Source organism: Amphiprion ocellaris, chromosome 19 (genome assembly GCF_022539595.1).
Source record: "Amphiprion ocellaris isolate individual 3 ecotype Okinawa chromosome 19, ASM2253959v1, whole genome shotgun sequence".
Taxonomy (NCBI): domain Eukaryota; kingdom Metazoa; phylum Chordata; class Actinopteri; family Pomacentridae; genus Amphiprion; species Amphiprion ocellaris.
Window position 1 is genome coordinate 16331020 of NC_072784.1, and position 12487 is coordinate 16343506.

The window sequence follows — 12487 nt, forward strand, 5'->3', positions numbered from 1 at the left end:
CTTCCCAAAAATGTTGAAAATGTGAACATCAGAAGTTTCACTGTGAAAATAGTTTTTTTCCTCCACATTTTAAAAAGGGGTGGATTTTGACCCACAGGACAAATGAGGGTTAAATACTGATAAGATCAAGCTGCAGTTATTGAACAGCCAGACTTGCAGTTTGTCAGTAAAATGCTGTAAAAAAGTGATAAAGGTCTCGCAGATGTTGAACTTTAAGTGAATTTGTAAAGCTTCAAGTGTGAGCCCCCTGCTGCATTTAATCCTATGATGATATCACCAGATTTTAACTGCGTCTTCAAAAAAAGGTGTCATAGCAGTGTGACGCGGTTATCCTCTTAATCTTAAAGACAGCTGTCTGGATTTAGGTAGTGATGATCATAATCCCATTTCACCTGAACGGGCTTCAGTTTGAAGACGAGGCAGAGGAACGCAAACTGCAGAGGTTTAAGGCCCAAACGCAGGAGAAGACGAGGACGAAAAAGGGGAAAAGATTCAAGTTTTTGTGGAGGATGGGGAACACAAAGAGCAGTGCTTTGTCGAAGGAGCTCCTGGAAGAACTGAAGTCCAACACCAAATACTCCGAGGCGGAGCTGTGCACCTGGTACCAGTCCTTCCTGAAGGAGTGTCCAGGTGGGAAGATCAGCAAGCAGCAGTTTGAAGGCATCTACGCCAGCTTCTTCCCCAACGCAGACCCCACTGCATACGCAAGACATGTTTTCAGGAGTTTTGACACCAATGCCGACGGTACTTTGGACTTTAAGGAGTACATCGTTGCTCTGCATCTCACCTCTGGGGGAAAGACTCTGCAGAAGCTGGAGTGGGCTTTTGCCCTGTATGATGTGGATGGGAATGGAACCATCAGCAAAAATGAAATCCAAGAGATTGTTAGGGTACTTATGCTTTTGTCTTACATCCTGGGGGAACAATATCTAGTTGTTTGGAAATTTACATTATCCCTGCAGTAGTTAGTAACTTTTATTTCCATCTGGCCCTGTTTGAAAGGCCTCAGCAACTTCAAATTAAGAAAACAAATGGTATCATTGTGCTTATTTTCTGTTTCACGCATGATTTGTTATGTCATGTATTGCCATTTACTTTTCATTTCCACAGAGCATTTTCTGTATCGAAAAGAAAACTGCTTTGTTTGGTAGCTGAGCTGATTAGCAGCAGCCAACTGAGTCTATATTATGGTTTTTAATCCCTACTAATGGATTATTTAGCTAAATAATCCATACACTAATTATTTTCTTGAATAATCATAAGGTCTACTAAACCACTGCAAATTGCTTATTCATTGCTTCATTCATAGTTCCCAGATTTAATTTTTAAATAGCTTGTTTGACACTAAATTATTCAATTATACAAAGCAGAGGAACATACAACAGTTTGTAATTGTTTGAGAGGCTGGAACCAGCAAATGCGTGGCACTGAAGTGATTAATTGCATATAAAAGTGTTTAAAAGGTTATTTTTTCTGATGGTTTCATCAGAAATTGTTGCCATATTTTATGTCCTTTTCATTCTTCTTTGCGTTATATGAATAATTCAGATTTAATGATTACATTCAGCACTGCAACTGTGGAAGAAATCTTAAAAAGTACTTACTTTCCTGCAGTCAATATTCAACATGATTCCTGTCGATGACCAGAAGAACCTCCCCGAGGATGAAAACACACCGGAGAAGAGGGCTGAAAAGATCTGGGAATTTTTTGGGAAGAAGGAGAACGGTAAGGTCAAATAAACAACTTTTAAAGGAATATTCATTTGACAAATGCTAGCATTTGTTGATGCTGTTTTACTTGTGTTGTTGCTTCACAGATAAAATCTCAGAAGGAGAATTTATTCAGGGTGTAATGGACAACAAGGACATCCTGCGCTTAATACAATATGATGAACCTCAGAAAATCAAAGACAAGCTGAAAGAGAAGAAGCAATAGTATACAAGCTACAAAACAGGGCAGAAGAAGAAGCCATCCTTATGGGGTTTAAGACTGTTTTATTTTCCTGTTTACATTTTAACATGCCCTGACTGCTTGTCCGCTTGATTCACGTTGCTCTCTTTTATATTTTATTTATTAATCTTTGGGCCGCTGTTTGGCTGCCGAACACGGTTTAATTTTTGTCTTTGTATCCAGATTCTTGGTAAATGAGTTTATTATACCATATACATGAGAAAAAATAAATCTTAATTATTATGGAGATAAGACATAATCCTTTATACTGGCTAAATGCTAACTGGCCTACTAACAAAGGAGTAGTATCTGACTGTCTGCTACTTTAAATTGAATATTTAAATGTCTTTAAGATTTATTTATCAGACTTGGTCATTAACTAAAACAATGAGAAACAAGCACATATTTGGTTTATTTAGATTGTCACAGTGTAGTATCTTCGCCCAGCTGTGATTTATGTTTAACAAACATCATTCTTCTGCTCTTTAAAAAAAAAACTCACAATAACTACATTATTGGTCAGTATTTGATGCTTTGATGTCTTACCTCTTATCTGTGAAGACGTATTTTCTGTGAAAACTGCATGAAGAGGTACAATTAAATCAACCAGTCTGTCTACATGCTAGTAGCCCTGCTAACTAGTTCTGCAGCCTGTGCAGCCTGACTCTATTGGTTAACTTGGCCATGAACTGCATGGCTAAGCTAACTGTAAATCGACATCAAAATTTTTTACAACTGTTGAGCTTGTTGGTGACTTTTTGATGTCTTGCCTTACAGTATTACACCTCTGGATGTATATCATTACTGAGGAAAGCATCACAAAAGTTTATTAAGAGTAATAAAGCAGGGATATAAACAGTACTGCTGTGACTGCACCCCGGCTAGTTAAGGCGAACTAACAGGAGTCTTAGCTAAAGCTAACTCACCTACTGTTTCCTGTCTTAAGAGTTTGAAATGTCAGTTGACGCCAGAAAAGTCATTTGCAATTGAGTTTGCTATACTACATAGATACAAAACTCGTACTATTAAATCATTATGGGGTGAAACAGTAAGACGTAAATATTAAATCGTAACGTAGCGAAACAGCATGAATGGCTAAACTCGTCCTGCTAAACGCTAACTAGCCTTGCTAGCAGAGTAGCAGTAACTGCAGTACGAGCAGCTTGGATGATTTCATGGCCATGCTAGCTTTAGTTTGCTAATATCAAAACGTTAGTAGTGCTAGATATTTTTGTGACTTTTTGATGCGTAACCGAACAGTATTTCACCTTTGAATGTATACTATTTGGGAAAACATCATGAAAAGTTAACAAGAATTTTAAAAAATGGAGATTAAAAACCAAACTGCAGTGTGTGGCTAGTGACGGCTAGCTAGCAAGAGCTTTAGGCAAAGCTAACTTACCTCGTGTTTCCGGTTTTGTGAATCCTTGTTCAACTTTGAAGCTCCAACATCTTAGCAATTGAGTTTTTATACCACATAAACAACACAATTTAATAGCTGAATCTTATACTATTATGAAGAGTAAAAGTTGGACCAAATAAACTAGCAGCCTAGCAGTAACTGCTGTCTCAAAGCCTGGATGATTTAACGGCTAAGCTAAGGGGTTTAGCATTGTGCATAATGCTAACATTTTGTCAACATGGGCTTGTAAGATATTTTTAGATGGGTTTGATTCTCCACATTTTAAGAAACAAAAAACACCAAAGTAGAATTTATTGCTTTATACCAGTATGTTATACAAAAACAGTGGCAACCTCTTACCTTTAAATCCTCACAAAGTCTGATTTTGTGTCCAGTCCTTCATTACTCAATTTACTTTAGTCCATGAGGGTCCATAGAGAAGCTAAGGTGTTTTATATAAAATTAGTCCAAGTTGTGAATACTGTCATGTTAAGTCTATTGCTCTCTGTCCATCAACTTTGTAAAATAAAAGCCTAACTCTATAGTTCAGTGTTGTTGGATATGCTTGTTTGTTGGTAGCGTCCTGCCGATGTAATGGAGGTTTTCACCCCAGGACAACTATTTTTCCTTTCCAGCAGTGGAAGTCTGATTGCATTTGAGTCACATTATTTCAATCAGTATGGTGCGCAACTTTTACCCAGCTGAACGCAGGAAGCAACAGCACACCCACACAATATTTGATGATGTTATAATGTTTATCATAATTAAGATGCTTCAGTTTGTTTTGTAGTATCCCATAAGTGAGTATAAGGAAAACAGTAAAAGACCCTAACAATTTGGAGACATTTGGGACTAAAAGGCTCCCATGAAGTCAGGTTTAGAGGTCTGCAATTTTAGCTTTCTAATTTCTATTTCAAATATTAATTGTATATAGCTGTGTTTGACAAGAAGTTGAAGGCATGTGGCGATTAAGGACAAAAGATAACTGTGTTGAGCCATGTTGGAACTGATGTAGTTTCAGCTGTGTTATAGCCACATGCTATACAAACACATTTTGAGAAACGAGAGGATGTCACCTTTCAAAACAAGTCTCATACATACATTTTGGCTTGACAGGGTTTCCTTTACAAGCCGTTTCATTTAGGTATGTCAAAATTTCGTTTGAAAACGTCCTTTTGACTTTTCAATATAAAAACATGCTTCAGAAGTTATATTATTATGCTTCTAAATGTATAGAAAGCTGATGGTAATTGAAGTAACTGTGCTAACGAGCCTGTCTCACACCTTCTATTGGATGACTCTGTGTTGTTTTGCCTTTAAAACACTTCTTTAAATGAGAAATCTCATTAGTAGCTGAGTCCTTTAGCCTGTCCAAACAGTGCAGTTTCTAAATCCTTGGTGTGTTTTCTGTAAAGTCTGACAGCGATTAACCTCTTTCAACTTAAATATCTGTCTGCTCCGTCTGTGTTGGCTGCTTTCTGACTTTGTAAGGCAGACTTGACGCCCCATCGTGGCCTCCGTTCACCTGCCACCCTCAGTGCATTGACAGGCCAATTTACTCTCTCATATCTGGCGCGTTTTTTCACGCTTGGATTCATCCATTAGGTTGATAGCGAGAAAGTCGGGACGAGAGCTCCTTATGAAGGGAATTAGGCTCAGGTTAACAATCCGCCTGTATCAGCCAATCCTATTAGGAGCTGAAGGTCAATTGAGACAAACAACCTCCTTACCGAGTGTCTAGTTTGGATAATGTGGGCTGAACAATACACTGCTTTAACAGTCACCTCTGGACTGACTAAAATTTCCAGACGACAACTTGAATTCAGTCTGAATGCAAATTTTTGTTTTTAGTGTCGATAATGAAATATTAGAGGAAATTACGCAGAGTTTTAAGCATGTAATCACTGAAAACATTTGTTTTCTCCAACATACACTGCCAGTCAAAAGAAAAGTTTGGACACACCTTCTCATTCAATGCTTTTTATTTATTTGTATTATTTTCTACATTGTAGATTAATCCTGAAGATTAACACTTATTTGTTTACAACATAATTCCATATTTATTGTTTTATACTATTGATGATTTCAGTGTTAATCTACAATGTCTAAAATAATTAAATAAAAACCAATGAATGAGAAGGTGTGTCCAAACTTTTGACTGGCAGTGTAAATGAATAATAAATGACAACTCTTAATAAATCCTCTTTTTAATTCCAAATTACTTACTTATTTAGTCTGTTTAGTTTGGGAATAATTATAGGGCAAACTAATCTATTAATGCCTTTAATTGCACAATCAAACTCATTCATTACTATTGACACTTGTACGTAAGAGATTTGAGTTTTCGTAACAATCCATAAAAAATAATAAATTGAGTTTCTTTTTTGCCATATTTTCATGTCTTATATTCAATTTTGAAATGTAACATCCTGCAACTGCACATTTCTCCAGTCCCACCTGTCCAGTAGAGTCACATAATGACATGGCGTGACATTTCATTTTCAAAGAGGAGATTTATTTTGGACGCTGCATTCCTCAGTACACCGCCTGAACAGAGGTCACCTATGATCAAACATTCTCAAAACATCGGGAACATCGGATTTAATGAAAACGTTCACCACAGAAGGACGGTTAAACTCAACGGTTACGTCATCATGAATTCTGGTCAAGAACATTTAAGTTGGAACATAATAACTCGCTACACTTAGTGCACAACATTGACACACACTGATAAAAGATCTACAACGGATACGCTATTTAATCTGAATGTTCTGCAGTTCAACTGATTTAGACAAAGATGGTTTTTCTTCATGTAACACAAAACTAATTATCAGTGTGGCTTTTTTAATAAGGCAGGTAAGCATTTGATTTTTTTAATAGCTTTTTTTCTACTTGGAAGCTGGATTTAAGTTATTTAATTCTGAGAAATGGAAAAGAACTGCAGGTAATAATCCAAATAATCCAAATAGACCACAACAAAATGTAAAGACGACGACAGACGGACACATCCATGGAAACACAGACACGTACTGTACATGCAGTCCCAGATAAACTGTGTGTTTGTCAGCTGGATCGATCAAATCTAAAAATGTGCTCTTTTCTTTTTTGCAATTAATGGATTTTTACTTTCTGCTGCATGTCGACCCTTCTTACTGAACACCGGCGTGAAGATCTCTGTACATTTACCAAAAATAAAACAAACAACAGTGCAAACACCTCGTCGGCCCAAACATCTGCGGCCTGTTAAAACATCTCACGGCAAAATACATCTAGCCAGTATGTACAAATGTACACTGATGCAGAGAAGAATATATCAAGGACATTCCAGGTATATAACCATTAGGCACTAAAAGGTGTTTCAGTGTAACTTGGACCACCTTTTTCCTCCGGACTGATCCAAAATAGACCCTGGCCTAAATCCGATCGACCACGTGTTTTGGACGTGTGGCGATGATCAAATTCCAAAACACTGTGTGTCTTTGAACAATTGAGGTTACTGGATGTTAATGCTGTACATTTTATTTTTTTGTGTGAGAAAGCTCCTAAATTAATCACAAGATCCAGAATACCTTGTGTAACTTCAATGAACTACACCAAAACAACCATCATGGTTCCACAAACTGTGCAGCTCTCCATATACAGTAAAAGCAAGATATTCAAAACATGCATTTCCACTGAAATGAACCAGCAAAATATGAAAATATATCATATTCATTCTAAGATCTCAATAAGCTTCGGTATCTAAAATAAAGGTAATATCAATAATCAGACTTTTTCTTTTTTGTTGATGTTTGGTTCACTTGAACTGGAAAAGTGTTGATTGAAGCTAAACTAAACAATTCAAAATACATATAATTTTTTTTAATAGTCTCAACTTTACAACAGGTAAACAGCAGAATATGTTAAATGGCATTCAATAAGCTAATGTTGATTATGGGAGGGTTAAAATTTAGAAGGAACATGCTGGTACTGTGATCCATTACTGTTTGCTGGACTCAGACTGCATTAAGTATGAACCTTTGCTCCTTGCTGTTCCAGTCAGAGAGGATGAACAGACCTCTGGAGTCTGAACATGCACCGTCCCCGAATCGGTGTTAGCAGAAGTGTTCTGGGACTCTGTGGACGTGTTTGAATACTGAAGACAGGTCAGGACGGCCTATATGTCCATGTCCACAGGCCGAACCTCGCCGGTGTTGTTCTCTTTCACCCACAGCTCCCTGTCTTTGGCTGGATCCACGTTCTGCAGCAGCTGGTCGACAGGCTCCACCGTCTGGAAACACACCATATTAAAATTTCAAAAATGTTTTTATAGATATACATCATTTATGCTCTAGAAATTCCAGGCAAATCAGAGAGGGTTGAGCAGAAATGGTTCGAAAAATGTGATGATTTGAGATGGAAAATAATTCCACAGACTCCCTAACAGTCAGTTTGAGGAGGCATCTTGAACTAGAAGTGAAATGTTTTCACCAACCATAAAGAGAAGTCCAGTTGACTTCTACTGAGACATTTTCACTTTGCTGTGAGCAGTCAAGCATTGGCATATTGGCATGTGCCACATTTCAGCTCACCTCCCTCAGGGTGTTACAGTACAGCTTAGCCTTTACCAGCTGCCTCTAGGGGACAAATTCATTCATCACAACCGCGTTAATGTCAAAGTAAATGAAGGGAATGCTGTTAGCCTCACTGCTGACCTGACGCACTTTCAGTCTTGGAGGCTGTGGACTGTTTCACTGTGAAAACTGCTCTTTGGTGTCTGGGTCGTGTCCGTAGACTGAACTGTCGCTACCTGCGATGAATTCAATATTTTCTCACCATGTAAGTTTGAGGTCCAAGGGGAAATGTATACTGGTCAGACTTCCAGAGAGCATTTCAAACGTGGCAGGAGCTCTGGGAGCAGTGTATTGCTACACAAGGCTACTATAGCAAGGGGGTGGCAGCCACATCTAAATTTGGAATGGTATTTGCTTTATACAGATACAGACTCTACACCTTTTTGACTGTGTGCACAGACAGAGACTTGGCTTATCCATCCAATACTGTGTAGTTAACACACAAGAAGTTACAATAATTCAGAATGGCCATTACACAGGCAGTGCAATCTGAACCAAACAGAACATGGAGTGGATGTATGTAGGTTAAAAATACTTGATCCATGTTGCACTATATTCACTTTCAACTTTAACTGCCTGTAATAACAGACATCCGTGATTTGTTTGCTTTTCCTGGCACTGATGCTGTTTTTGGCATCATTTCAGATACATCGTAGCTTTTAGAGCACTTCAGTTGTAATTCTAACTTAGATTTTTACACGAATGCCATGTGAAACTGGCCATTACAGCAACTCCGGTATAAAACAAACATGGCATTAGCTGGAGTGCTTCTATTTAAATAATTTATAAACTACTTGTTAGGGCAAACATTGCCCTACAATTGGCTAAACCATCCTGCCTTAAAGAGCCCATATTCTTTGCATTCACAGGTTTATAATTTAACTTTTGTGGCCGACTAGAGAATGTGTACTTGATTTTATGTTCAAAAATCACAGCAGTGTCTCTTTTTTGCCGCTGTCTGAAAGCTTTAATAGACCTTATCTGTATTTTGTGCTGCACGCAGCTTTAATATATTTCTCCACACAGATGGGAGCAAAATTCAGAGCAAGACGCTGAATCCTTTCAGATTTTACACATTCAGGTGAGTCAGTGGTTATTATGCTAAAAGTCTAAATGCAAGAGGCTCATGACTTGAATTACACCAGCAGATGTATGAATCTGCAGTGTGTGTATCGTCTCTGTGGACTTCGTCTCATCAGCCGACACACTCAGTAGCATCCCAGTTATGGCGCTGACAGAACACGTCTCATTAGATTTGTGTAGTTTACTCTTTAGTGTCTGGGTGGGTTTCTCTGAGGTGCTGAGCGATCACAGCCAGAGCGTCGACAGAAAACCTGATGGAGGCTCACCGAGGGGTCGATCTGTCACAACATCTACAATCACCAGAGGGATCAACTGAAGTGACACGAAAGTCACCTCATGGCAGCTGAAACTGGTCTAATGATGGTTTGCTCAGTTTTCTGATCAACTGATGATCTGTGATCACGGCTGCAACTAATGATTACTTTCATTAGTGATATATCGGCTGTATTTTCAATAAAATTTAAAAATTTGCCAAAAGATTTTGCTAATCCAAAGGTGGCATCTTCAAAAGTCCAACAAACTTCCAAAGATTCAGTGTAGAAAGATATAAGACAAATATAAAATGCACCAAATCACTTGCTCATTGAAAAGATTTCCTTTTATTTTCTGTTGATTATTATATTGACTGATTATTTGAAGCTTTGTTTTAGCTGCTGCCCAGTGTCTCACAGCTGAGTTCTGCCTTTTTTCATTCTGCCCACATTAGGTTACTGAAAAAACTGGCTTTTATGAATTGACTCTTGTGGAACTGTAAAAGATAAGAACCACGATTCCTTCAACCATCCACAAAAAAACAGCCACAAGGGCAATGAAACAACCATAAAGAGATATAAAATGCCCAAAAACTGAAAAGAAAAACAATAAACAGACATAGGTTGCTACAAATAGGCTAAATCAGCAATATAGCAATAGAAAATGACTTATAATGGACTGCAGAAACTACAAATGGCTATAAACTAACTACTAAGAGGTTGAATGAACTACAAAGAGACATGAACTGGCTACTAAGTGTCTAAAACAACTACAAAGACAGGGAGACAACTACAAAAAGACTGAAACTTCCACTGAAAACTAAAAAACAGCTACAAAGAGATTGGTCTAACCACAAATAGACATAAAAGATATACATTGAACATGAAACAACTACAAAGATACAGAAAATGATGATAAACATATTGAAACAACTACAAAGATACAGAAAATCACGATAAACATATTGAAACAGCTGGAAAGAGACAACAAACTGCGACAAAGAGACTGAATCAACAACAATGAGAAATGAAATGGCTACAGACAAACAAAAAAACGACCAGACCAAAATGACATTTTCAGTCCAAAAACAACTAAAAAGGCACTAAAAGAGCCACAAAAGACAGAACATGACTCCATTGAGACGTGAAATGCTACAAACTGAAACAGATGCAGAGACATAAAGCATCTATCAAGAGGCTGAAACAACTACAAGAGCACAGGAAAAGACTGAAAGGAGACAGGAAGAAACACAAAATGACCATGGGAGTGAAAAACAAGTACAAAGAAAGGGCAAAGGCAAACAAAAAAAACAACAAGAGAGAAGCAAAACAATATGGGTGTCCAGCTCATGTGTAGGGAGTTCTTTTCTTCACCAATCACCTTACTACCCACAGGAACAAGGAGACAAACTCACACTCTGATTGAACATGTCCGTTTCATGCCGCAGAGTCGTGTACTGACGTAGATGCTGCTGAATCCATTCGATGCGCTCGACCTCCAGTTTCTCCAGCTCCTGCAGGGGAACCAAGACAAATGTCAGTGAAGCACTCAGAGACAAACCTACAACCACTGTGGTTTACTTCCTTGTTGTTCTACAAACCCATTGTTCTATATGTAAATTTTATGATAACAGCAAAATCAACTCATTTCTCCCTTTTTCTTTTGAATTCATTTAAACAAAATATATAGAAAAAACACTGAAGTCCAATTAACTGACACTAACTGAGAAAGCACTATTTCTAAATCACAAATACTTCATATTTTACAGATTATAAGAATTTTTTACTTTTGGGGTCTAAATCCACCTCGACGTGTGGCATTAAAAGTCCTTTCAGCGTCATTCACAGACATTAAAAAGATGGAAATCCACTGTAATTGACCAGATTTAACAGCTCAGACCCAAACTGAAGTGATGTGTCACACACTCCAGCAGCCTTCTAAAATATCTTTGGTTACATTTTCATAGAAGTCATTCAGATTAAACTGTATTGGAGAGGGTTTTACCATGCTGGTGGTGACCATTTCTTCAAACCACTTGGACTGGGTTTGGTTGTAGAGATCCACACAGCGCATCAGGTCGTCTCCTGGAGAACACAGGCAGAATTCAGGTGTTCATGAAGTTCAGTCTTTACCGGAAGAATCAAAATGAAGGTAATTCATTCTAAAAGCTTTCCAAATCATGTATTTCAGTTAAGCAGACATTTGTTGGACTCTGCTGTTTAATATTTGCTGCAATGACCAGCAATGCTCAGCAGAGGGCGCTCAAGAATCATATCTCAGAGAATCTGCTGTTCCATCACAGATCAAGCCTCTCTGAGACTTTTCAGCTTTTATAAGCACTAGAACATTTAATAAATGGTTTATAACATATTTTATTGTCGTTCTAAGTTAACATAAAGTCACTTTAAGTGTCTACTAATGCACAACATCCCAACCTTAAATATTACTTTATCTTTATATATATATAATATATATATTTATATTATTATTATTACATCTGTTTATTTATTTAACTTTATTGTCATTTACATCATCCACTAATATCTGCTTACAGTTTTATTACACAGTAGTGTGTTGTAAACCAGGTTTGAGCTTCAGTATAATAATGACCTTTATTTCTAGAGCATTTGTCAAAATCTACGTTACAAAGTGCTTCACAATGAGCGACAAAATAAGTTATAAAATAAGGTTTGATGAATAAAAATCAATGCAACGTCTTACAAGAAAGCTCAAAGGAAAATCAGAGTCAAGCATAACCAGGAAAGGCTAAATATGGACTTAAAAATACTGCTAATAAGTGCAAACAGAGGGATCTGGCATGAGCAATATTTTTTTCTTTTAGATTTTTGATTTCAACTAAATTCTTGCTAAAATAAATGAAGTCAGAATTCTGATCATCACTAAATTTTATTTAATAGCTCAGTTAAAAACTTTAAATTATCAAATATGCTTTGATTTAAACATTTTTTCCATAAATATGCACTGTAAATTATAAATTACATGTATAAAGTTATTTAACATTTGAACATGTCTACAATATTTTCAGTTTTACAAACAGCTGTACAGTGTTCTCTGTTCAAACATGCTGTATCTGTACAACGTGTACTATACAAGTATTTTCAAATCAAAGCATTGGTACTTTTACTTCAATCTCACCTTCATACTTTTACTTAAAAAACATTTAAC

The 12487-nt window shown here is 37.2% G+C and overlaps 2 protein-coding genes across 4 annotated transcripts in view; one reads left to right on the forward strand and one right to left on the reverse strand.

The window, feature by feature from the left end:
* The first annotated feature begins 387 nt into the window (after window positions 1-387).
* On the forward strand, window positions 388-3897 carry rcvrna (recoverin a). The gene is made up of 3 exons (XM_023279666.3): window positions 388-890; window positions 1615-1726; window positions 1818-3897. The coding sequence occupies exons 1-3, from the start codon at window positions 510-512 to the stop codon at window positions 1934-1936; spliced, it is 612 nt and encodes a 203-aa protein (XP_023135434.1). The 5' UTR covers window positions 388-509; the 3' UTR covers window positions 1937-3897.
* Window positions 3898-5846: 1949 nt separating this feature from the next.
* Window positions 5847-12487, reverse strand: part of gas7a (growth arrest-specific 7a) — a 42200-nt gene continuing 35559 nt past the window's right edge. For all 3 annotated transcript variants that reach the window (XM_023279656.3, XM_023279658.3, XM_035952576.2), the window contains 3 exons: window positions 11306-11385; window positions 10716-10814; window positions 5847-7623 (listed from right to left, as the gene is read on the reverse strand). In XM_023279656.3, coding sequence (XP_023135424.2) covers window positions 7510-7623; window positions 10716-10814; window positions 11306-11385 — 293 coding nt within the window. In that variant the 3' untranslated portion in view covers window positions 5847-7509. The remainder of the gene's footprint in view (window positions 7624-10715; window positions 10815-11305; window positions 11386-12487) is intronic.

What these genes read in the sequence shown, in the direction of transcription:
- rcvrna (XM_023279666.3), top strand. Translation starts at nt 510, where the DNA reads ATGGGGAACACAAAGAGCAGTGCTTTGTCGAAGGAGCTCCTGGAAGAA. An exon ending in AAATCCAAGAGATTGTTAGG is followed by an intron (nt 891 to 1,614) that starts GTACTTATGCTT and finishes ACTTTCCTGCAG; the next exon opens with TCAATATTCAACATGATTCC. An exon ending in TTTTGGGAAGAAGGAGAACG is followed by an intron (nt 1,727 to 1,817) that starts GTAAGGTCAAAT and finishes GTTGCTTCACAG; the next exon opens with ATAAAATCTCAGAAGGAGAA.